This window comes from Melozone crissalis, unplaced genomic scaffold, assembly GCF_028551555.1.
Source record: "Melozone crissalis strain CALT ecotype California unplaced genomic scaffold, PUWL_Pcris_2 ptg000008l_1, whole genome shotgun sequence".
In the NCBI taxonomy this organism is placed as follows: Eukaryota; Metazoa; Chordata; class Aves; order Passeriformes; family Passerellidae; genus Melozone; species Melozone crissalis.
The window spans coordinates 3434379-3458420 of record NW_026535786.1 but is presented as its reverse complement, the minus strand read 5'-3'; the positions used below and the strand labels follow the sequence as shown (position 1 = coordinate 3458420).

The 24042-nt window shown below is 35.0% G+C and overlaps 1 protein-coding gene across 1 annotated transcript in view; it reads left to right on the top strand.

The window, feature by feature from the left end:
* The window catches only part of DEUP1 (deuterosome assembly protein 1), a 39672-nt gene that overhangs the window by 1946 nt on the left and 13684 nt on the right, over positions 1-24042 (top strand). The window contains exons 2-10 of the mRNA XM_054269890.1: positions 1837-2008; positions 3344-3439; positions 8622-8756; positions 11607-11720; positions 14125-14337; positions 18358-18503; positions 19163-19268; positions 20860-21057; positions 22040-22126. Of these exons, the coding sequence (XP_054125865.1) occupies positions 1837-2008; positions 3344-3439; positions 8622-8756; positions 11607-11720; positions 14125-14337; positions 18358-18503; positions 19163-19268; positions 20860-21057; positions 22040-22126 (1267 nt within the window). The remainder of the gene's footprint in view (positions 1-1836; positions 2009-3343; positions 3440-8621; positions 8757-11606; positions 11721-14124; positions 14338-18357; positions 18504-19162; positions 19269-20859; positions 21058-22039; positions 22127-24042) is intronic.

Here is a 24042-nt window from a genome sequence, read left to right as displayed (position 1 = left end):
TCTGGATTTTTGCCTTAATTTGGAAACATTTTGTTTTACATGAAGATAAATAGTTATTAATGACAGTAGAATATGACTCATCTCTATTTTCACTTATATGGAGACAGAGTAAAAGAAGACTAAGAGCTTGCCTGCATCACTTTAAAATGAGATAACTTTAAGTGTTTTGAGCTGTTTCAAAGTAAATGAACAAAAAAAAAAAAAAGTAGCTGCCACTTGCTGAAGTACAGGTCATTACTTCCCTGTGTGGCAAATCCATTTGAGGTATGCATTCAGCAAACTGGTAATGCTGAATCCACATGGGGAAAAAAACCTATGCATACTTCTTTGCTTATGAGAAAATGTGTTCTTTGTGTGTTTGCTTACACATGTCTTACTAAAGAAACCATTGCATTATATATCTAATGATCAAAATAAATTCTCATGACTGTGGTGCCAAAAATTTGGCCATATTCTGAGGGAGCTAACGAGCACTCTTTCCAAAACAGTAGTGGACTAAAGCAATAGTTACTGCACCAAGTAGCACCTCTCTGCTAGTGAGTGGGGATAACTGCAGGTCTGTCTTCAATACCAGAGCCTTGGTACAGAGTAGTTTTGGTAGTAGAACAGCAGCAGTAATCTACAACTTCACATATGGATTTCCTTTTGCAGCTGCAAATGTGATTAGAGCATCCAGGTAAGAAATTAAAGAAAGTGAAGACAGAGAAGCTGTTTCAGAAGGGGTTTTTCTTTTAACAGTTCCCTTTTATATAATCATGACTCTTGATTCAAGGAGCATAGAAGAATTGTTAAGAGAAATTTTTTATTAGCAGCAAATGTGGAATTTGCCATGTGCAGGAAGATCTGAAAGAGGCAGGTGAAATTTAAGAGTGAAAGGTGTCAGCCATGATGGATCTGAAAGGGTAATGTGATGATCTAGGCTAGAAGTTGAGTTCTTACTTGCATAACAATATTTAGATTATCCATATGACACACGATAAAGCAAGCACCTGTTTCTGAAGGCTAAAATAGTACAGCTGAGTCATTGCTGGTGGTTCAGCAAAGCGTTGCCATCAGAGGAGGCTGAAGTGCACAGGTCTTTACAGCAGTATCAAGGAAAAGGTATTCCTGATGTAACAGATAGACCTGATAAAGCAGTATCACTTCATCTTCTGTTTTCAAAATCCCATTTTATATTCTACCCAGAGGCAGCAAAGTTTACCCATCATTAATGCTACTTTTGAGCTGGGTTCCAGGCACTTAGGAGAGGGGTGTTTTTGTTTTGAGCAATATACATCACTTGCTTGTATTTCGGCTATTGTCATCCTGTGATTCACATTAAATTTCAAAACAGCATTACCAACAGTTTTAACATTAAAAAGTCATTAAGATTTATGTGTGCATTTAAAAAGCCCTTCCAAACTTAACATTGATACCATCACAGTTTCAAGGATTTGTGGATATAAAAGAACCTCTAAAGAATTAAATTCAAAAAATTATGCTAAGTTTTAATTATGATGTTATAAATCTAACAAATTCACTCAGATTTCCTGTAATAATTATCAAAACAAGGGATGTACACAATTTAAGCATCAAATAAAAGATTTGTGATATCCACATTAAGGAGCTGTTTTTTCAGTTTAGTGCAGTCAAAAGTTGAGTATGCAGGCTAACTCAAGATTGATGAGTGAGGTTCCACCTACAGTTGAAGGCATCATTAAACTTTCCCATTTCTTTCTGTTTTTGAAAAGGAGTTAGTTTGGTCACAATTAAAACAGAATTATAAATAAATGTACATAAAAAATTGTTTTCTCCCTTATTCTTTATTTGAAAAAATAAATTTCTTCATGTTTTTAGAGCTTCTCTATGTGAAGCTGAACTTCAGGAATTAGTGCATCAAATTGACATCATGGTAAATAGAAAGCAAGTAGAATGGGAAGGAAAGATGAGAGCTTTGGAAGCAAAGATGGATATCCAGGATCAAGAATTAGCAAGTGCCCAAAGCAAACTGGATCAAAAAGGTCAAGAGGTATTTAAGAATATCACATTCTATAAAGAAAGTATTTATTCTTGTAGTTTCTTATTAGCATGCTTTAAATTCTCCATAAGACCATTTGTTCTATCATGTAAAAATACCAAACACCCCTTAAAGGTCACTAATTATCCTTAGTGTTTTGTTTTAAAGTGTGCTTCTGTTCTGAAAAGTGATTGTAAAAATGTCATTGAAAATCTCATATTTCTTCTATTTCCCTAAAGTCTACATCAAATATTCTCGGGTTAGCTGTAAAAAGATAGTTTGGTGTTTTTTCTAAATGCCAGCATTTCTCATTTCATCAGAAACTTTAAATGGAAGAACGCAGTTCAAAAAGGTTCCCAAAATCATGTCTTTGTTACTCCTGTTTATTCGTGGTTTTTAACATTTTACATAATATACTGTCTTTGTATGATAATTTTACTCATTGTGAAGAGTTGAAATGTATTACTACTTCAACTTTCATATGAAACTTAAAGCCCCAGTGTAGCCCTGGAGTTGTCTGTATTTCACAGTCTTTTCTTCTGAATAATTATTCAGAAGCATCAAGAAATCCTTGCATAGCATTCAGTTCTAGTTCAAGCCAGCTGAATTTTGCATGAGGGAATCCTTGTGTGAGCTATGTGGATAAATTGCCTGTGGGAGTTTTGAAAATGGAGTGACTTTCCCTAATGAGCAATTAGGAACTTCCCCTTAGTCCCTGCAGTCAGAGGAACCAAGACAAGAATTCAAGTAGCCCATCCTGGAAGCATCAATTTATTTGCTGTATAGAGACATTATCTGAAATACTTCAGCATATTCTACCAAGCTTCCAAGTGCCCCTCCAGAAAAGCACAGGTGCTGTGTATGCTCTCTGTTGTGTTTCTCAGGTCTATGTTAAACTCAGTAATAATTTATGATATCACAAATGGCACTGCACTTAGGGAGCTGAAATGAGTTCACAGTGTCTTCTGGTAATTTGTACATAAATACCGGAAGGTAATTTGTATCATTTTATAAGCCAAGCAAGGAAAATTTTCACAATGGGGAACACTGTAGTTGCATTGAAAAAGCTTTCAGGAATGGTCTTTCATGACAGACTTGTACAATATTATGACTAAATCATAACATCAGCGTGTAATGAGATTTTTTACCACAAAATTCCTAGTTTGATGTTGACAATCTAGGTCTGTGGTATGCAGTTCTATTATCAAGCTACTGATTTAATACTTATTTTTAATATCTCTTCTTAAAGCAGTGATCTTCTTTTAAAGTTTCAAATTACTTTCCCAAAAATTACATATTTTGAAAAATGTCATAAAAGGTACATTTGAATGCTTATTTTAACTTTAGGTGGGACTACTTCAACAAGAATTGGAAAACTTACAGAAAACTAAAAATGAAATGGCTCAGAGTTATGAAACTCAGCTTCAAGCACTGAAATCTCAAGTAAGAAAAATGTCAGTTTCATTATTTTGTGATTGCAGTATAAAAAGCTTACACATGCCAAATTGTATAGATGTGCCATCATGGATTTGGGAAAGATGAATCGTGTCATACAAATGATGATGGCTACAGCTTCCTACCAGGCTCCATTGTAATTTATGTACTGTCATGTCAAAACTCTTTGGATGGATTTTGATGTGAATGTGACATCTGTTATGAAGACAAATACTTGATTTCCTAACTTCAGACTAATAAACTAAAGTCTTGGTGAATGAATAAAACAGGTAATTGGATTCATGTCAATATGAGTCTGATGCATGCTAGGGATTTTAAGAGTTATACTGTGTTTATCATGTCTTTGCTATATCTTTTTCTGGTTTTAGTTTCATTGATTTACACAACTGTTAAAGTAGCCTGATAGCTTTCCATAAAGTATAGATTTCCCTTGTATCAAAACTGGAGTAACCCACATTAATGATGTTGGAAATTTGTTCTGACTTTATTTATTTCAGAGTGTTCGTGCAGCCTAGAAAGCCAGTTGCATCCTGGGCTGCATAAAAAAAATGTGGCCAACAGATTGAGGCCACAATCTCTCTCTTTTCTGCTCTGGTCAGGCCCCACCTGCAGTGCTGTGTCCAGCTCTGGGGTGCCCAGTAGGAGAAAGATTTGGACCTGTTGGAGCAAGCCAAGAGGAGGCCATGAAAAAGATCAGAGGGGTCTGGACCAGCTCTCCAGTGAAGACAGGCTGAGTGAAAGGACAAGGGTTTTAAACTGAATGAGTGCAGATTTAGACTGTACCTGAGGAACAATTTATTATTTTTTTCAGTGGGGGTGATGGGATGTTGGAAAAGGTTGCCCAGAGAAGTTGTGGATGCCCCATTCCTGGAAGTGTTCAAGGCCAGACTACATGGGGCTTATAGCAAGCTGGTCTAATGCAAGGTGTCCCTGTTTATGGCAGGGGAGTTGGACTAGATGGTCTTTGAAAGGTTCATTTCAACCCAAACCATTCTGAGGTTTTATGATGCAGTTTGGCTGTGTTTGCTCTGCACCTGTCTGTTTGTTTCTTCAGTATTTTCTACTTCAATCATGAATATAAATTCAAAACAAACTTGAGTTGATTCTGTTTCTCAGATTTTAACAACTAAGCTACACAACTCTGCATTGTTTTTCCTGCTACTTTTCTGTTCCCTTCACTGGATTCTTCTACCAGAGATGTAGTGTTATAATTCAGAATTTCCAGTCACCACACTTAGTACATAATGATGTCAGATTGCATAAATTGAGTGTCATTATTTTCATTTAGAAGTGATAGTACACCTGAGTCCATCAAATGAATAAATCTATTACTTATTTTTAATGTTATGTTGTATTTAATTTATATTTTCTTTTACAATTGAAAATGGATTTGGAAAACAATTCTTTAAATAGGCAGTGAATGCTTTGGCTGTTTTGTAATTAACACTTCTAATCATTTGGGAAAGTAGCTAGAAATAAAAGCTGGTTTATAATTTACACAAATCGCAGAAAAGCATCATCTTAGCATGATTGTTGAGAAGATAAACATCACATAATGAAAAGGAGTGTGACATTTTATGCATAAGTAGTGGGGTATCTTTTAGCAGTGCAGAACTATTCTCAGAAATATAGTAAAGCTCTTTTTTCTTTATAACATTTGCTGCTATATTTTTCACTTCTTAATTATTTTTTTTATCCTGTGCTAAAAATGCTTGGGTTTATGTTACATGTTGTTGCTAATATCTTCACTGAAATTGAACCTTCTGAAATTGAAAGTCCAGGCAATTTTTCATAAAGATTTTTATTTTGGAGTGTTTAATTATCCTACAAGTCCTTACCACGGGCAAATACAACGTGTTTTCTCTTTTATTTTTTTAAAGAACCTGACATTTTCTAACCTACAAGCTTTTCTCTTTAAATCTGGTTATATTTCTTCCCCAAACTATCCTTTTTAGTTACCACTCAGACCATTTAACCTTTCTTTGGGTTTCTTGATTGCTTCTTCTTCTATCTTTATGCAAGATAGACTTGATAGAATTTTGGATTTCTAGCTCTTAAGAATATAGGTCACTTTCCCAATCCATGTCTCCAAACAGTACATTCTCTCAGTCATCCTATTCCTTTTTCTAAAGGTTCCCGCACTGATGCTGTTTGCATTTTATTTTCCAGAGCCCATTCCTCTCCTTTGACCAAACCATATTTCTTGATGATATATCCACCTCATTCACCTTGACTGAAAAAGAAAGTTGTTAAATGCCTCTGTTAAGGGGCCTGCCTTGATTCTCCATGTGATAAACAGAAGTCTGCCTGTCAGAACAATTCCTAGCACCTATGCTAGACAATAGGACTGTCCCACTCTGCTCCTCTAGCTTTTGCCACATCTCCTTACTGAGTTTCTTTCCTGGATTACAGTGCTGCATTTGCTGCAATGGAATGACTTTAATGTCCCAAATTCTGAGCTGCACAAGCTCTTATCTAAAATACAGACTTTCTGTGGCAATATTAATTTTTGCCTTATCTCCTTTGATTCCCTTCTTTCAGTTCTTATTCTCACTTGGAAGGTATCCCACCTTCTAAACGGTACAATCTTATGAGCTGCAATTTAGTTTTGCACAAATTGTGTGTTACTATTTACCAGTAGCATTGTATCTTCTCTACAGAAGTATTCTTAAAATCTCACCCAAGATTTCTTCCTTCCTAATCGTGATAAAAATAGTAAGGATGACTTTTTCTAGCTGTCAGAATGCTAAGCTATTCAGAATGAATTTATTTTCTGTTTAATGAGCAGTATTCCCTCTGAATTGATTGTGTGCCTGTTGAATGCAGTAAAACCTATATTTTTCTTGTATTAGGGAAATAATTCCTAGTATGTAACCTGAAACTCCTAGACTACACTGTTGTATTCGTTCAAACATTCGTTCAGCATTTTTGTCATAACTAAATAGCAAAAATTTCTGAGGTTCATCTGCATTACTTTGATCCTTCTTTTTCTTTTTTATTTTTTTATATTAATGCCTAGTAAATATTCTGACTTTGAAAGTGATGGAAATCTCTCAGCAAAAGAACAAGGAACCTTTCTTGCTCTAAGAACTTTGCAACTAATTTCCTCACTTAGACGTGTAAAACCTACATCTGAGCTATCCCAGGCTCCCCTTAGAATCACCAGAAAGAAATGGACACCCTCAGAATACAATTTGTGTCAGGGTATGACAAGAATTTAAGATAGCTGAAATGACTAAGCATTTACAGGCAGATTTTTCTGATGCAGTGTATCTCAGGCTTGTATGTGTAACTTTCAGAAATCTAAACTAAGATGGAATCTACCCCAGAACTCACTAAAATGCCTTTTTTTTTTAACGTGCACAACATTCAAACAGAACAACTTGGATCTTTTAAAGCAAATATCTGGCCTTAAATGAAAGGATTTTGTCTTTCAGTCTGGTTTCCAGTGATTGTAACATCCAGACAACAATTTGCCTTTAATATCCTGCTGTCATTAAATATCTAAGATTCAAACTAAATGTTCTCATTTTGGCCACTCTGTTCCATTTTGGCCTGATTTACTAAATTGTTTGGATACTATATTTCCTAGCCTTTTTAGCATAAGCATTCCAATACCTGTCTTATCTGAATTGAATCTTCCCAGGCAGTTCACATATGCCATAACATATTCAAGAGCAAATCTCTTATTTGAAAAAGGATATCTTTCTTCCAAGGTCAATGAGTTCCATGTTGTTTGAGCCTGGATACTCTGACTCATTTTAAATATTTTATCTTAACTCTGTTCTCTGACAAAGTCAATTTCAAATATAGGCAGCTTCACTGCAAGACTTTTGATTTGGGTTTAAAGGTGATAACTCAGCTCTGTTATGCCCATGTTACAGAACTGCTATTCAGACATTCTGAGTTGGTGAAATCTGTGCCTGGGCCTCTTCATATCATGAAACTTCCTAGTCCAGGACAATCTGTCTTCTTGTCATCTTTTCAATTAGTTTTTGCTGTCCCATATTATGATTCTCAAGTTCATCTCAAATGTGTCTAGGAAGTTTCCAGATTATTTTTTAATTTGTTTCTGTTCTGTATCTTTTCTAGACTTCTTTTTGCCATGTTTGTTATCTGAAGAGACCTCAATTGCTCATTCAGTGTTGACTCAACAGGATTCCATTCCATTTCCAAACAGTAGTTCACTTTGAGCTGTTAACAAATATATGAGATTTTATGGATTTTGTTCGGGTATACAAAGAACTTTACGTGAGAGTTAGGTTTTTATAAAGTCATATATATTTTAATGTAAAGGAACTAAACAACAAGAGACATGATCACTATTTATTGAAAGCTTCTTTTCTGCATAATATTATTCCCAAAGTCCTTTCACTCAGCTTTCCACACAACGGTATTTTTAGTGTTTCCTTTATCAATATCCTTGGGTCTGCATTGTTTTTTCAAAACCAAATGTACATATTCCTAGCAAACAGTATCACTTTTCTGTATCAAATCTGTAAACAGGCACTAGACAGACCCTTTGTTTTGTGCAGTGTGATGTGAAAAAACTGATGTGAAAACTGGCTGTTTTTCTGGAGAGGCTGGTCCTTCTCCTGGCACCTTTTCTGCTGTGCCTCTGACTCCTAAACCAGGCTTTCATGGTGACATGTAGGCAGTGTCTGTTGTGTATTTACTATCTAATTCTGAGACCCACACAGTAGTACCAGAAGAGTGCCATCATCACACACATAACATTTCAACAATTTTCATCATAAGAAAGAACACGCAAGTTTAGCGTACATTAATGATAATCTTTCATTCTGACTAGTGAAGCACCCTTTAAATTGCCAACACAAGATGGCAGTAAACAAGTATAGAACAATCCATTTGAACACCGTAGAGGAAATGACTCTGAGGGTAGCAATGCCATGGAGAGCTGCAGCAGAATTAAGTAGCTGTTAAATGAACCCATTCGAACAGTTAGTTAACATTTATATGAGAGCATAGTCTTGTTCATCTGTGATAACTTTATTAATTGATTTTAACGTCATTAATAGATTTTTTTTGTTACATTGATTAAACATTTAGAATGCTAAAGATGCAGTTGGTGATTCTAGTTTAAAGAAAACTTTGGCCATGTGATCCTCCTTGATAGATTCTGCATGTTCAACTCTTCTTTTGTTTTTAGTTTTCAAAGTTGATACATAGCTATGAAAAGCTACAGTCATACCAGCTCAAACAAAAAAAGCTCGAAAGTAGAGAAAAATGTGAGGAAAATCTGGAGGCATCATCTAACCCAAGGAATTTATATGTGAAACTGGAGGTAAGAATAGTTGTCATTATATTTTAATTTTAATCGGCTTCTAGAACTAATCTTTGATTTAAAATTGTAAGCTTTATTTTGCTCATAGTTCTATGAAAATTATATCATTGTCTTGCTTTGGTGAGAATGGTTCTTAGTTTTAATATTATTTAATAGCAAAATTTTTGTAAATGTAACTATAAATAAATTTTACTTTTTTCCTGATGAATAGATGTGTACTGGGTAACACAGTCTCTTTTGAGGCATGAGAGGTTGTACATGTACAGGATACTGTCACATAATACCTATCATTAATTCAAGTTTTATAGACCTCAGGACAACCTTGAGCACATTGGGCTACATAGAAAAAAGTTTTTTGGATTGGAAAAGTGCTTGTTAAACCTCTATCCTGTCAGTACCCATATGCCTGTAGCAATCCATGAGCTTGACCTCAGTGCCTAATTTCCCTAGGCAATGTATGAGGAAGGATGAGGCACTTAAAAAAACATTCTGCAGAATCCAGCATACTGGCTGGGGGACTACATAATAGATGCTGAGGATAGGATTCAGTCATACTCCCTATCCCTTTGGACACAGTCTGGATTTTAGTGGACTTATTCTTGAATACAGGAAGACACAGATTTTTTTTCATAATTCCCAATCTTGACTTCTCAGAGGTTACTTTATGATCTGCGGAATAATATGATAATAATATGTGGAATAATATGATCTGTGGTATTTATTGGACCAGCAGGAAAGTCAGGCAAGATAGAGAGCTTGTAGAGAGTGTGCCCACAAGTGGTGTCTTCTCTCCAAATGGCTCTGGCTACATTCACTGGGGCAGAAACTGATATCCAGTATTATTTTCTCCAACTGAGCAATATCATCTCTAGGTATGCTAATTTTTGCTACTTCTTTTTTATCTGATAAATTTCCTGATATCCTGAGCTAAATGAAACAACTTCAAAAGGAAGAATTTTGGAGCCTGTTGAGAAATAACATTTGTGTGTTAGGTAGGAAACTAACATGGGAAGATTACACTTCAGGTTCTGTCTTGAAAGATTTTTACACTGAGCCTTCCACTAATGGGAAGAACAGTCTAAGCAATAATCTGATGAAGCATAGGATGATCACAAAGTCCATGTTTTCTCTGTCCATCCTTTGTGAAGAGCATAATAAAGTAGTGTGTGCTCCACGTGCTTACTGGGCTGGGTGCTGTAGGCAAAGCAAGGAGAGTGGAACAAGTTGATTTGGGAGCTGCTTGCCCAAATCTAAGCATGGGGAGGACTTACATGTTTATGATGTAGATTTATGATGTAGGTGATTTGGACACTTTGAGGACTTCGCAATCAAGAAATTCAGCACTAGTAGATTTTAAGTAGTCTCCTACTTTTAACCCAAATTAAGCAGGGTCTTAGGATCTGTATTTTGGACTTGCCTTTTACGTTATTCTGTAAGATATAGGACTAACTTCTGTGACCTCCAGGTTCCTGTATCCACATAGACACATCCCAACTCTATCTGTGTTGAGATGTGTCTGTCTGATGTTGACTGTCTGATGTTGGCTGTCTCCTCCACATGGAAGTTCTCACCATCAGAAAAGCTACGATGCTTTGGACTGCAGCATAGCTGCCAACATTAGCTACTACAAGAATAATAAATGGGTTGTGCATCTATCATTGATATATCACTGCTGTCAGCTAATTTGAGAATAACCTTACTCAAGATTAAAATGTGAAAATAATATAAGACAATGCTATAATTTGATTAATTATGCAGTATGAAAAATGGGTGCTTGGAATATATTCAGCAAATTCGAGTATTCAGGAAATAATTACTGTGGTGAAAATCTACTAAGCTCAGCAGTACTTTAGTAAGGCCTTGAACCTACAGTCCTTATTAAGTAGTCTGAAACTCCATTTGAATCATGTTTTATAAAATAGGGAGATGTTTATTGTTATAAATGCCAAAGCAGATATCAGGAAAGCTGTGAAAGAAGATTTGTATTAATATGTGTTGAAAAATAGTCAGGTTTTCTTCAGTAGCAAAAAAATTCCTTATTGTTTTAAATTTGGGGAATATGCCAGTTTAGCTTAATTAGAAAATATCATCTGTCTTTTTGAAACAACATTTCCATTAGTTTTCAATATATAAATCCGTGTACTGTTATTTTGCTGAATTTTCAAACTAAAAGAGCAATGGTTCTAGTAACTGAAATTTTGCTTATTTTTGGGTACTGCCTTTAAAATATATTTATGAACATACAAGGTTTGGCATGAGTTTAAAGCATATTCAGATACACTATAAATATAAATGTAAGTGAAAATACAAAACCAGTATTAGATATATCTAATATAATACAATTTCTTAAAAAGCTTTTTGTTTAAACCAGATGAACTCAGAACCTGAAGCAGCAATTTTAAAGAGAGCAGGAAGTAAAATTTATTCAATGTAGCTGCTGTCCCATTAAAAACCAAGGTGAAAAGTGATCACTTTGTGTCTGAATATTAAGGGTTTGATTCCCTGCTGATTACCCTGCTCAACACTGATACAGCTTTAAACTCACAGGAACTACCATCCAATACAATTTGTGTATCATAGTAATAACTCTATTTTATTGGTTTCATTCAATTATTATGTTTACACTCATTGTTCTCAGATCAGTAGCCCTTAAGACTGGTCTTTCTCTGGTGGGGGTGACTGGATGGCTGGTTTATAGAATTGTTCTTTTTTTAACTTATTTCCAAAATTGTGGAAAGATTAATTTAAAAACTAGGTATTTCTTAGAACAATACAATTTGCAAAATTCTTTATATTGAGGAAAATAGATATTTCCTCCATGTTTCCTAGGCTTGTTTTGCTGTCTTTCAGGGATTTAAGGCAAAATCACAAGAATGGGAGAAGAACAGGACAACCTGTGTAAATAACCCTGTTTATGGAGATATGCAACAAAAATTATTGCCTGAGAAATGTAATTTATTTCAGGTAAAATTCCTACCTTCCTGCTTGAGGAAGAAAATTAACTCTTTGCTCAGCTAGAGCTTACTTTAACTTAATTTTTAAAAACTAAGATTACAGTGAATCTTACAATGCATGTGTGTATTGGTAGTGAATATATGGTAAGGCAGAACCATACTGGAACATCTAATGATACATGGACTTATTTTAATTTAGTTTTTCTCATGAAAGTGAGAAAACAAATAAAGATCATGATGAAAATGTTAATATTTCTAAAAAAAAAACCACAATGACAAAAAACACTGACTGTTCCTTTTTGCTTTTTAAGCATATTATAGATACACTTTTCCATGTTATTTGCTAATATGCAATTAATTTGACAAGTTATTAAAAAGTATCTTACCAAGTAAATAGTGCATGCCATTGAGGTATCGATGCAAGTATAAAGTTCCTTCAAATCTGATAGCCTTCTTTTTTTTGAAGATCATAATTATACAGTAGCATCAGTTATGCAGGAAAATGAATTTTCATATGCCTCTCCAGAATCACTCTTGGAGTTGTTTGTTGGATTGCTTAGCCCCCTTTTTTCATAGTTTTCAGCCTTCTGGTTACTATGCAGTTCCTTGCTTGACTTTATGACTATTTTTTACTTGCCAATTTGCTTATTGCTTTTTTTATAGATAGACTATTGATACTGTATATTTAAATTTTTTTAATTCCTTCTACTCCAGAAAAAAAATGCTATTTAATTCTATCATGGTGACCTATCCTTCTCTTAAAAAAAACCAGAAAATAACTTACAAATTTACTGCACCACAAGACAGCTTGAAGATTAAGTAAGGGGAAGCCAATTATGTTGCTCACTGGTAACTCCCTTTTCCACTGTTACTAAGCTCATTGGATCTTAATCTAGTGAAACACTTTCTTAACAATTCCTGTGAGACTCTTTACACATATCCAGAGTTTCCAAGGATGACAGTTATGTTTTGGGTTTAGGTGCTGTAAGCATTATATTCCAGCAATTGAGCTTTCATGCAAATGTGTTAAAAAAGCAAGTCTTTGACTAGACAAAACTATTGACTGATGACATGTTGATTGTACACTTAGACAAGTCATAATAGAGTAGTGAGGGTGATGATTCACATTTTTCTGTTGAAGCTTTCAATTCCATCAGTGAACTTTCTTTGAAGACAATTTCCTTCACAACTGTAACATAACACCAACTATTTCTTAACATCCAAGTCTGATGGACCCTTAGCTGTTTCAAAAGTGTTAATTGTTCCTGCATCTTTGCCTGAAATTCGTCTTTCATGAGACCTTTGATTTTCAGTTGCAGACTTGCAGTGTGGTTTTCACAGGATATATTGACACTTGGATATATCAGAATTCATAACTTGGATGTCAAAGGGACCTTAATTTTTTTATCTATAGAAATGAAACTTAACCTGCAAATATTTTTTGGCTTTTTATTTGATATGCAGCCAGTGGTCCATTCTGCTTAGGTTCTCAGCCAACACAAATTATGGGGACATAGTCAATAACATCAAAAACTGTCTAAAGTATGACTTTTTGCAATCCTTGTCAGTGAAATATGGTATTTTTAACCCTATTTATTTTCACTTTATATTTTCTTGCCCAACTTGTTCTCTGCACATGATGTATGATTTCCAGGTCATATTTTGTTGTCATTTTTCAAGTAATTCTCAGTCTTCTGAAAGATTAGTGCTGCTTTTTAATCTCCCAGTAGTGGGATTCATGTGGATAATTTTCTAAACAGCAAAAACAGTTGCCATAGTAATTATGCTTCTTCACAATGCCTGTGGATTCAGAAATACTGGCAATACCAATTTTCTGAAGTTTTGTGTTTAGGATTTTAATTGGTACAAGAAGCTGCATGGGGTGTAGGACTCTGCCAAATGTACAAATGATTCTTTCCCAAGTTTAAGGATAATGATCTCAAAGAAGTGCAGTTCCTGTAGTAACTGAGCTGTTTGTACATGACCTATGTAATGGTAGCCCTCTAGTCAAAGGTTAATATCTATCCTGAGGCACACACACACACAGCTCCTACTGAGTTCAATGAATCAAAGAGGAACATTTCTCTCAAATTATTTCTCACAGGTAACTGCTTTGAGTAGGTCATCATAATCACCTTTTTCACATTTGAGGCTCATTAACATTAAGTATTAGGAAAATACACAGCACAGGAGGAAAAAATCCTTGAAAAACTCCCGTGCCCTTGAAGGTTTTTGAAACTTTTCTTATTTTTTAACTGAGGGCAAGTAATTCAAACTGTTTGAATTGTATCATCTTTTATAAGCAAATCCAGGTGAAGACAGGAATAGCCTTACGATTTTAGTAGTAACGATTTGGTCCGAGCAATTTGCATACAATTATTGAGTTTAATTTAAAATATTTTCTTGTTTTATAGAGGCAGAGCCAGAATTATCAACTCCAAATATGCAATAAGAAACAAGACCAGGAAGAGCTAATTACCTATACCCAGCCCAAAAGTGAAAATGATGATTTGATTATTGAAAAGCTAAAGGCAATTGTGAATGAAATAGCAAGAAACAAGAATAAACTGGTAGAGGAAAATGTGAAACTCCGCGAGGATCTAAAAATTTACCAAAATCAATGCCAGGTAGTAATGTTTTTTTACGATGACTGTGGAATTAATATTGGAAAATCAAGATGAGATGCCTGCATAAATATACATTAGGTGTATTCTGTGCTTGAGCAAAGAATAATCTGGGAGCAGTATGGGTGGAGTATTTTAGTAAAACAGAAATAAGTTTGAATTGTAGCAGTATATTTTTTCTCTTGTCTATGTATCTAGGGCTTTATAACTCTCCTATATCCATGGCATCTACTAGAACTTCCCCTGGTTTGGTTCCTTGAATATAAATGACTTCTGTAAAATCTCTTTATCTGATTTACACTTTGTTGTTCATTGTGCCATATAACTAGTAAATAAGTATATACAAACATGTATGGTATATTTTGTTTGTTTTGAAATGAGATTATGCAGTCAATTAAAAAAAAAATTCCATTTCTGGCTATTGTAAATAACCATCAGATAACTAGTTCACTGTTTTTCAGCATAGCACAGATCTATGAAGGCAGCCATTTGCTCCTCTTCTTTTGGTCATGGTATATGAATTTTGACAAGATTGAGATAATACAAGATCTTTACAACCTTTTTATTATCTCTGAAACACATCAGGAATGAGATTCCTGTTGATTTTTTTTCTGGTGACATATATCAGTTATGCTTTTGCTTATTTATTTAAGCACTACTAGGTTTAGTAATATACCGAACGCTATATAGTAACTTCAAGTCTTTTTGGAGAAAGATTTGTTTCCGTTTACAGATAGTCTCACAGAGTGCTAACAGCATGTGTAATGTACTTTATAGGAATTAGCATATATGTGGCAGAGGTTAATTTCAGATTGTGTTGTCAGAAGAGCCAAGTTTATACATGCCATTTGCACATTAGTTCATTGAGTCTTTTGCCTGTGCACAACTTATCAGTGTGCAAGCAAAACTTCTGTTTTGGGGCCTGTAAAAAAGGCTGCAATCAAAGCAGTGGGACTAGAATATGCAGTGGAACAAATCATGGCTGTTGGAGCAAGTGGATACAAGCTGTATGGTGGAGAGATTGTGCTGTCACCTTGGAGAAAAGCTTCAAGCAGGAAGAATTTTGGAATCATGTATTCAAGAGAGTTCAGGAGCTGTAGGAAGCTTGAAGACACTTTAAGTAGAAGTGGAGCTGGATGTACATAACAGTGTCATCTGAAGGGCAGAAAGTTGCAGAATAACTGTGTTGGTGGTGTGGAATGCTGTTATGTTAGTTAGAAAAAATGCATTTGGAAATAGCTGCATAAGGGAAACACTGATATCAAAGCTTGATGAAAAGGAATAGCTCAGGGAAAATATTTTTTTAGGAATGTCTGTATGAGAAAGAAGAAATTACAAGGCCTGTTGTCAACCAGAAAAAGTAAGCAGGTTTATGTGAAGGAGAATTAGGTGGAGGATGGCAATAGTTGGATATGATATGGGTAGCAGAGGAAGGAGTAGATGGAAATATTGGTGTGGAGAACTCTGATGGCAATGAAAGCAAGAAACATTGAGCCTCATATATTCCTTTATGCCTATGATCATTTCAGTGTGCTTCTAATTGTTTCACCTATACTATTAATTAGCAAATAATAAAGTGAAATGTATGGAAGAACAGTTTGTTGACTTTACAGAAAACGCAAAGTTTAAAAGATCTAAATGGAGACTGCAGTCTGTTTCTCTACCCTGTGAATTATCTGACAAACTTATCTGTAGGCATAACATGAGAGGTAACCTGAAAATATCACACAAGGGTCTTGGTTCTTGAAAAGTCAGCATTAGGTCAGCTGCTGTATACTAATTTGTGTAAAAATACACCATATAATTATATTTCAAAGGTTGAATAGTGTTTTGGGTTTGTTTTGGGAAGGTTTTGGTAAGGGGGGCACTCCAGGGATGGCCTCTGTGAGAAGGTACTAGAAGCTTCCCCCATGTCTGACAGAGCACTGGAGGGGAGGAGGTGGAGAACTGAGGAGTGAAGGTGAGCCTGGGAAGAAAGGAGGCATGAGGAGAAGGTGTTCTAAGATTTAGTTTTTATTTCTCATTAACCTGGTCTAATTTGATTAGCAATAAATTAATTTCTCTGAGGTGAGTCTATTCTGTCCTTGGCAGTGACTGGTGAGTGATCTCTCCCTGTCATTCTCTCCAGAAATAAACAAAGAGCATTTCTCTTGCTTCTCTGCCCTGTCCAGCTGGAAAAGGCAGTGACAGTGTGGCTGTGGTGGGTACCTGGCATCAGTCAGGGTCAGCCCACCATAAACAGCTTTGAGAAGAATCAGAACAAGAGCTGATCAGGAAATTTTTGGGACTTTATTTTGATTGGCAAGCTAGTAGAAGCAAAACTTTTCATAGAAGGAAAGAAAAGATTTAATGATTTTTTCAACTTGAAATAGATTCTTTACATGAGATATTTTCTAAACAAATGCTAAAGTTTTCTGCTTCAAAATTAATTTTCATTTTAACCAGATGCAGTAGATATTTTGTAATAATAAGTGATGCATATCTAATTTTTTATAACTGATATGTGAAACTGTGAAACTCTTGACCTGAAGTTCTGTTTCAATTATTATTGCAGCTGCTGCTGTGGCTACTGTTGTTCCTGCTACTATTTTAATTCACAGGAAAATAAAATTTATGTAAATATGTGTGCTGACTGCAGTCTATCACAGAAAATATGACTTCTGCCACACAATTGTGTGGAATTCATTTCCCTTATCCACCCTAGAATGAAGTCAGATGGGTAACCATCTCCCAGGTTCATGTGTTATAAAGCAATTGTGGCTATTTTTTGAATGTTGGAGTCATGAAGAGAATAAGCAAGTCTTACCAACAACTTTAGCAGTTTATTAAGCTTTATTTCACTTGAATATACCCAGAATTGCATTTTGGCGTTTCAAAAAGCTCTCTCGGTCTTAATGTAACAAAGGATAAGATTAATGAGTCCACATTTGCAGCCCTCCCAAAAAAAAAAAAACTCAAAAAAATGCAAAAGCACTTCAATATACGTCTTCAGCAACCCTGTCAGCCTGAGGAAGACCACTGCCTTCTTGGGAGGAGGGTCATTCTCATAGGAGCCTCTAGGGGAAATAAACCTTTGAAGTTCCTCCTTGCAGTACAGTTCCTGGAATCCACTTCTCTTTTGAAATTTTAAAGGCTTTATTTTTGCTCTTAAAGATGGAAGCTATGTTGAAATAAAATGCAGAAATTATGAAAAATGTGAATGTTTTTAGTGTAATAGTTTGAAAGGTAAAGGATCAGTATCCTTAGAATAATTTATTTTTTTTTTAATCTGAAACATGCTTTAGGATCTTAGGTAAGAAGCAATACATATTCTCTGAATATTACTATTGCAAGCCCTGATTGTTATTGTTACTTTTGTAATTTGTGGGTTATATTTCCAATTTCTTATAATTAGTATGTTTTCAGTATATTTTTGTGAAATTCTGATATTTTTTGGAATTCATATTTTATCATGCCGAATGTAGCATGTGTCTTCAGGTTGTCTAACACACTATCAATCAGAAATAAAAGATAAAACAGAATAAGGTTTGTCAAGTCCCTAAGAAAAATCTTTTTTTTGATTGTTTGAAAATTTTGTGATGTTCATTTAAATAAGCAATTAACTCCATGCAGATGGAGCTAGTTTTTAAGATTTGTGCAGCCTTTTAGTTTCTAAAGTTTATAAATTTGGCAATGAAGAATGGAAGCCACTTATAGCACCAATTCTGGCATATGAAACATGTTCCAGGATGGCAGAACCTGCTAAAACAGCCAAGCTATATATTTTAGATGCATTTAGTACAATAAAGAACTTCTGAATTATGTTTCCTATGATAATTTCAGAAGCAGATTCATTGGAACATTGCAAGGGCTAAAGAATATTCAGAATCTGATTTTTAGATGAGAGGAACTGACGTGGAAGCAATATGTTTTCCTGAAATTAAGATCATGTATTTACAAGTATTGAATATGATGTGTTAAAAAAACAGCATTTTAAGCTGTCTAATTTTATTTAACTGTTTTTGTGTTTGCTTGTTTCTTTAGAACATGGAGGCAGATATCTCAGACATGAGAAATGAGCTTCAATCAAGGGATGGTCTCTGGAGAAGGATACAACTGGAATGTCAAAAGTTGTATACAGAATTATTGAAAATCAAGGAGTACAAAGATATACAGGAAATTCAAATAAAGTATGGATGGTGAAGACCTGTTTAAATTAACAAGTATTTCTGAGCTATTGACTTTTTTCTTACATTTGTTTTAAATTAAGTCTGTTTGATAAGCTACTCTGTATTCAAATGTCAGCTTCTGAATTTTAGACTGGATGTTTTCATTGACAATTATATCCGACAATTTCAGGCAATAGAAATTCATTGAAAATTATATCAGACAATTTCAGGCAGATGCAGGCTCTATTAAAAAGATTTAATGATGCCTAGATTTTTACAAATCAATGCATTTCAGATATTTCTGCCTATATCTTTACAGTCTTTCGTTTTCTCAGCATTAAAACACTTGGAAACAATGCAGCTGAGATCTCCCTAATCTCCTTTGAATAAAATCATCATGGTTTTATGGCTTGTCTAATCTGCTGTAGCCATTTCAAATTATATTAAATACCAGTCTATAAGAGCTTTCAGGAGTCTTTCTCCACATAGTTGTATTGTCCTTGATTCCTAGACATCTCCCAAAATCCAGCCTCATTTAGGCCAAATGTTGGTTGTCCTTGGGGATATTTTTTCATCAGCAAGCACATGTTCTACAGTTTTACACTGTGGAGAGGATACTACAAGGTGAAGAGTATTGAATGTTGTGGTTGTTTCATGTTTTGTTTATTTCTTACTTAAAGGCATCAATCATCTCATGTTCAGCTTACTGAGCAACTAGAAAATAAAACCCCTGAGTTATTGCTATTTGCAGAAAGTCAAGAATGCCAAGAAGAAGAGCTGAACAAGGTATTCCATATCATTTCCAGATCTTAGCTGCAGTATAGGATTTTTAGGAGAGGGTACTGAGCTAGGGTATGTGCATGTACTGTACAGAGCAGGAGGATGCATTGTTGGTACTGGAGAGCTTGAAGTTTTTTATGTGAAAAAGATTTCATATATGGTTGCATTTAGTTGTGTAGCTGTAAAACTGACATTTTGATTCTGTGCCTAGCTACTCCATTGAAATAATGGAAGAGACCATGCCTATACATTATTGTGGTTCAGATAATAACAGGCAACTAAGAAAGCCTCCAAAGCTCCGATTAATTGGTAACCCGTAGAGCTAAGCTGTAATTTGTAGGTGGTCTCAGACGTGGGATATGCAAACAGATCAACTGATACAAGTCAGTGTGGCAGGTGCTCACACAGGGCTGAGCTGACCCAGGTACCTGCTGCACTGTGTAGGGCAGAGCTCTCTCCTTGGAGCTGTGCATCTTATTGCATTGCACATTTCAGAAGGGCTGAGCAAGCAGCAGTGGCATGGCACTGTGGAACAGTGTATGGCTTGGCAGGCTGAAATACTTTGGAAGTAGAGGATGCTCAGAACTCATCCTACAAGCATGTTGTGGTTTTGCCAAGTAGCAATGTAAGCAAAATCACAGAATTGTTAGATTGGAAGGGTCCAATCACTCTGCCACCTATGGCAAATTACAGGAATGCTTACCAAGTGGGTTTAGAATGTCGCTGTTTGGATGCATCTGACTTGGGTTCATCAGTTTTGGCATGACAGTCATGATCTTGCTCTTAGGTTTTTTGCATCTATATCTATTTTTTTTTAATTCTAATATTTCTGTGCTGTTTGCATAAATAAAATCGGAATGCAATCTGTTAGTCATTGTGTATAGTACTGCAAAAAGTTGGTAAAATGTCTTCAAAAGTTGCTGTGCTGGGTTTTGTTGTTCTGTTTCTTATACAATAAAAAAATCTGTCAGTACTAAATTGTTGGCTATAGTAGAAAGATTAGGAAAACAATTTTTGTGTTGATACTTTGCAGAACTCTGCACAGGAGGTATTGAAGAAAGTTTGACCTTAAATTCTTACATATAATGGCTGGAAAAATTCTCATAAAATTATTTTCCTTATGTACCCTTTATTTCTAATGTAGTTTCTTATTAAAGAACCTCTAGATTGATTTATTTATATTGCTCCTAAGTTAATTTAAGCTTCATCAAACTTTTTCAAAACTTAAGTGCATTATAACTAAATCATACCTAAATTTATTGAATGGATATTTTCCTGGGTATTCTTTACCATGACTTCTAATTCTATACATGATTTTTATTACTTTCTTTTAAAAGGTTAACTGAAGTGTATTGTGCTTTGTTCATTTCTAATATTAAATAGCAAATTAAAGAGAAGTGAGAAAATATGTAAAAATAAACAAAGCTCTGTGCACTGACTTCCAAAGACATTTTATTTTACAATTTCAGAATCTCTTGTTCAGTTAGAAGAGTTGGTGTCTTGGAAGCAACAGCAGAAAAAGTCACTGATAAGTAGCAAGTGATGCAATCGTATTTACTGCACAGCATTTTTTCCTTTTGAAATGTATTTTCTACAGATAAGAAACCATGTTTATCGAGAGGAGCAGTCCCATTGCTCTGAGCAGGAAAGAATGAAGACAGAAATCTCTGACCTGACAGAGGAGCTTCATCAGAAGGAGATCACTATAGCAACTATCATGGAGAAAGCTACTCTTCTGGAAAGACAGTTAAAAATGGAATTAGAGACAAAACATAAATTGTTAACAAAACAGCAGGTATGCAAGTAGGCAAAAGCAGCCCACATCATTTTACTCCACTATTGATAATGACATTTATTATCTGTGGAAAAAAAGACATCCCATTTCTTGCTATAGTTTTTATCAGTGGCGCTGTAATATCTGTGAAATATTACAAAAGCAGCCAAATTGATGCTGGAACAAGAAATCACCAGTAAATGTCAACTGTACCTCCAAATAGAAATTCATTCTGACCATCACATCTAGTTGTCATTTTAACATGCAAAAGATCTTGAAAACTTCCAGTTTGTTGTTATTATATATGCTTTAAGTTTCTAGTTTTTCAGTGTTTTCCAAAGCTTTTTGAAGAATGGTACAAATCTGCATAGAAAATTCTAGTAATTTTATAGCTGGAAACTGTAAGATACTAGTGGGGATTTCAGTGAAAAATTTTTGTTTTAAAAAAAATTGTCAGCCTCATTACTTAGTTTATAAAACAAAAGAATCATCAGTATTAGAGGTTTCTGGGTATCTCTGTGTTTTCTGAGAGGGTCACTACATGTGGAAAACTGTGATTGAAATAATACTTTACTTTTGACAAGAGTAAAGTTAGTGTTTGGGGAAAATGAGAGATATGTCCTGTTGTGTGGCACTCTTTACCAGGTATTTCTGTATCAATAAAAGAATAGATATAATTCCTAGATGTCATGAATAGGATTTCATCTAGTTTCAGTGGCCTGTAAAATCTGTCCTCTTTCTATGTAGTAACTGCATGTGAACTTGTTTTGGTAAGTCATTACTTCTTTCAAAAAGGTAAATAAATTCAGAGGTATTGTATTCTTTTATAGATGGTTTAATACTTCTTCCTACTTTGATATTGTTAGATTTGAAAATATTATAGTAAGTTTTGTAGTTACTAATGCAAATTTTGTAAAATTAAGCTTAAATATATCTATACTCAGTGTTATTTCAGTTTAGAGTAATATTCTTGTTTTTAACTAAGATCTTAATCTTTTCCTAGTTGTTGGAATTCCATTACCAAGTTATCAAATCTGAAAACACACATCTAAAAGAAATGATGGAAAACCAGGAATGTGAAAGTTGCATGGTAAATTTTTATAATCTATGAAGTATGCAGAATAGTTAGTTATATTTATTGTAAATGCAGATTAAGATCATGGCAGATTTAGAGATTTCTGGTTTGCATACATTAAATAAAAAAAAAAAATATCAGGTATGCAACATAATCAAAACCAAGCGGTATTCACACACAGACTGAAGATGAGTATAACTAGGAGTAATTTTTACCTTAATTGTATTAAACTACAAGTAAGTTAAATTTTTCAGTAATTGTCTAGACATTAAACAATTTCTGGGAGCTTCTTTTTTTTGTAAGTGATACCACTTATTTAAGTTTAAACAGTCATCATTCTCACAGACAAAAATATGCCCCTTTTTTAATATCTTACCCCTTTGTTCACATGGTATTTAAATAGCAGTGTAAAAAACTGACACATTTTGCTCCCACCCAGCTTATTTTCAGAGTCTAGTATTTATATCTCTCCAAACAGCAGGGCTTTAAAATTTAATTGATAAAAAGTGTGCCATAAAATTATCTAGAACTATGGTTTGGGAAGGTATAATAAATAGTATATAGGCAGTTTTCCACAAAAAGCTTCAAAAGATCCCCTTCTTACAGAACATCTGCAGTTACTGTATCACTAAAAAAAATCCCACTGGAATGTTGTTCGGAAATACTGATGTAAATACATTTTGGGGGGATTTGTAGCCTGTGAATTGTCATGAAAGAATGTTACACTTACCCACACCCTTAAAACAGCATGGATGTCCATCAGTGATGTCTTACCTACACATACACACACACTATTATGGATATCTGTGTGTGTGTATTTGATATATTATTGTGGAAGCACAGATGGATGTGTGTGTGTGCATGTCTAACTCTTCTCTGCAGTGACACTTTTCTTGAAGATTGAGAAGAGCTGTCTGACAAGGGTCCTTGGAGACATCACATGTTTGTTATATTTTAACAGTAAAATCCAGTTACTACACATACCAAGGTCAATACATGTTTCAGTAGATTTGTGGACTTAAAAATTCTTTGCTCCTTTACTAATGCATTGTGAGGATCTAAACATTAGATTGTGATGTATTTGATATTAAGATTCCAGGGACTGGAGAGATTTTTATGGACGTTTGTGCTGTACAGTGCAGCACTACACAGACCTCTCAGACCAGTGCCAGCCTAAGTCAATATGGTGTAATGCATCATCAGGCAGGGTTACTGTCAGGGTTGAGATGTCAAAAGCAATGTAGCTGGGCCAGCTCAGTTTTGGGGTTCATGCCATTATAACTTTACTGCTGATTCTAGAGCTATTAGTGGTAGGATGACTTAGTGCTCTCCTTCTCCCTCGGTTCTGCCACTTCTCCCACTTGTGAGACATAGCTGAGCCCCTGCTCCCCCATAGTTGCACAAAATATTAAATTTTATTATACCTTCTGGCATTTCCATGCCAACTTGGCTCATAAATTCACCCTGAAACTGAGGAAGGCAAGGTTCACAGGAAGAGATGGCATCAAATCAGTGCAAGGAATAGACAAGCTTTCAAATGCAGGAGCACAGTTGTGCCAGCAGTGTACAAAGAACCAAATCTGTAAAGAGTTACTGAGTTCCCAGAGAATAAGGTAGATCTAGGAATATATGAAAGCACAAGTTAATGAAATGCGAGGGGTTTTAGTCTTTTGTATGTAATCTGATAAACCTTTTGAAAATTTCCTGGTGATGACAGCATACTGTTATTGCAAATATATTACACAATGCAGTGCAGTACTCTGCAGAGAGATAGTTCCAAAATAGCTGGCTCAGGTGTGCAGCACAGGCTTTGTGGATTAAGTGATAGAAAAAAAGGAACAGAGTATCCTGGCTAGACAACTTCCAGAGCTAATCTCCATCTTCCCTTCTTGGTATCCTGGTGGATGGGGCTCTTTAGCCCCTTATCACAG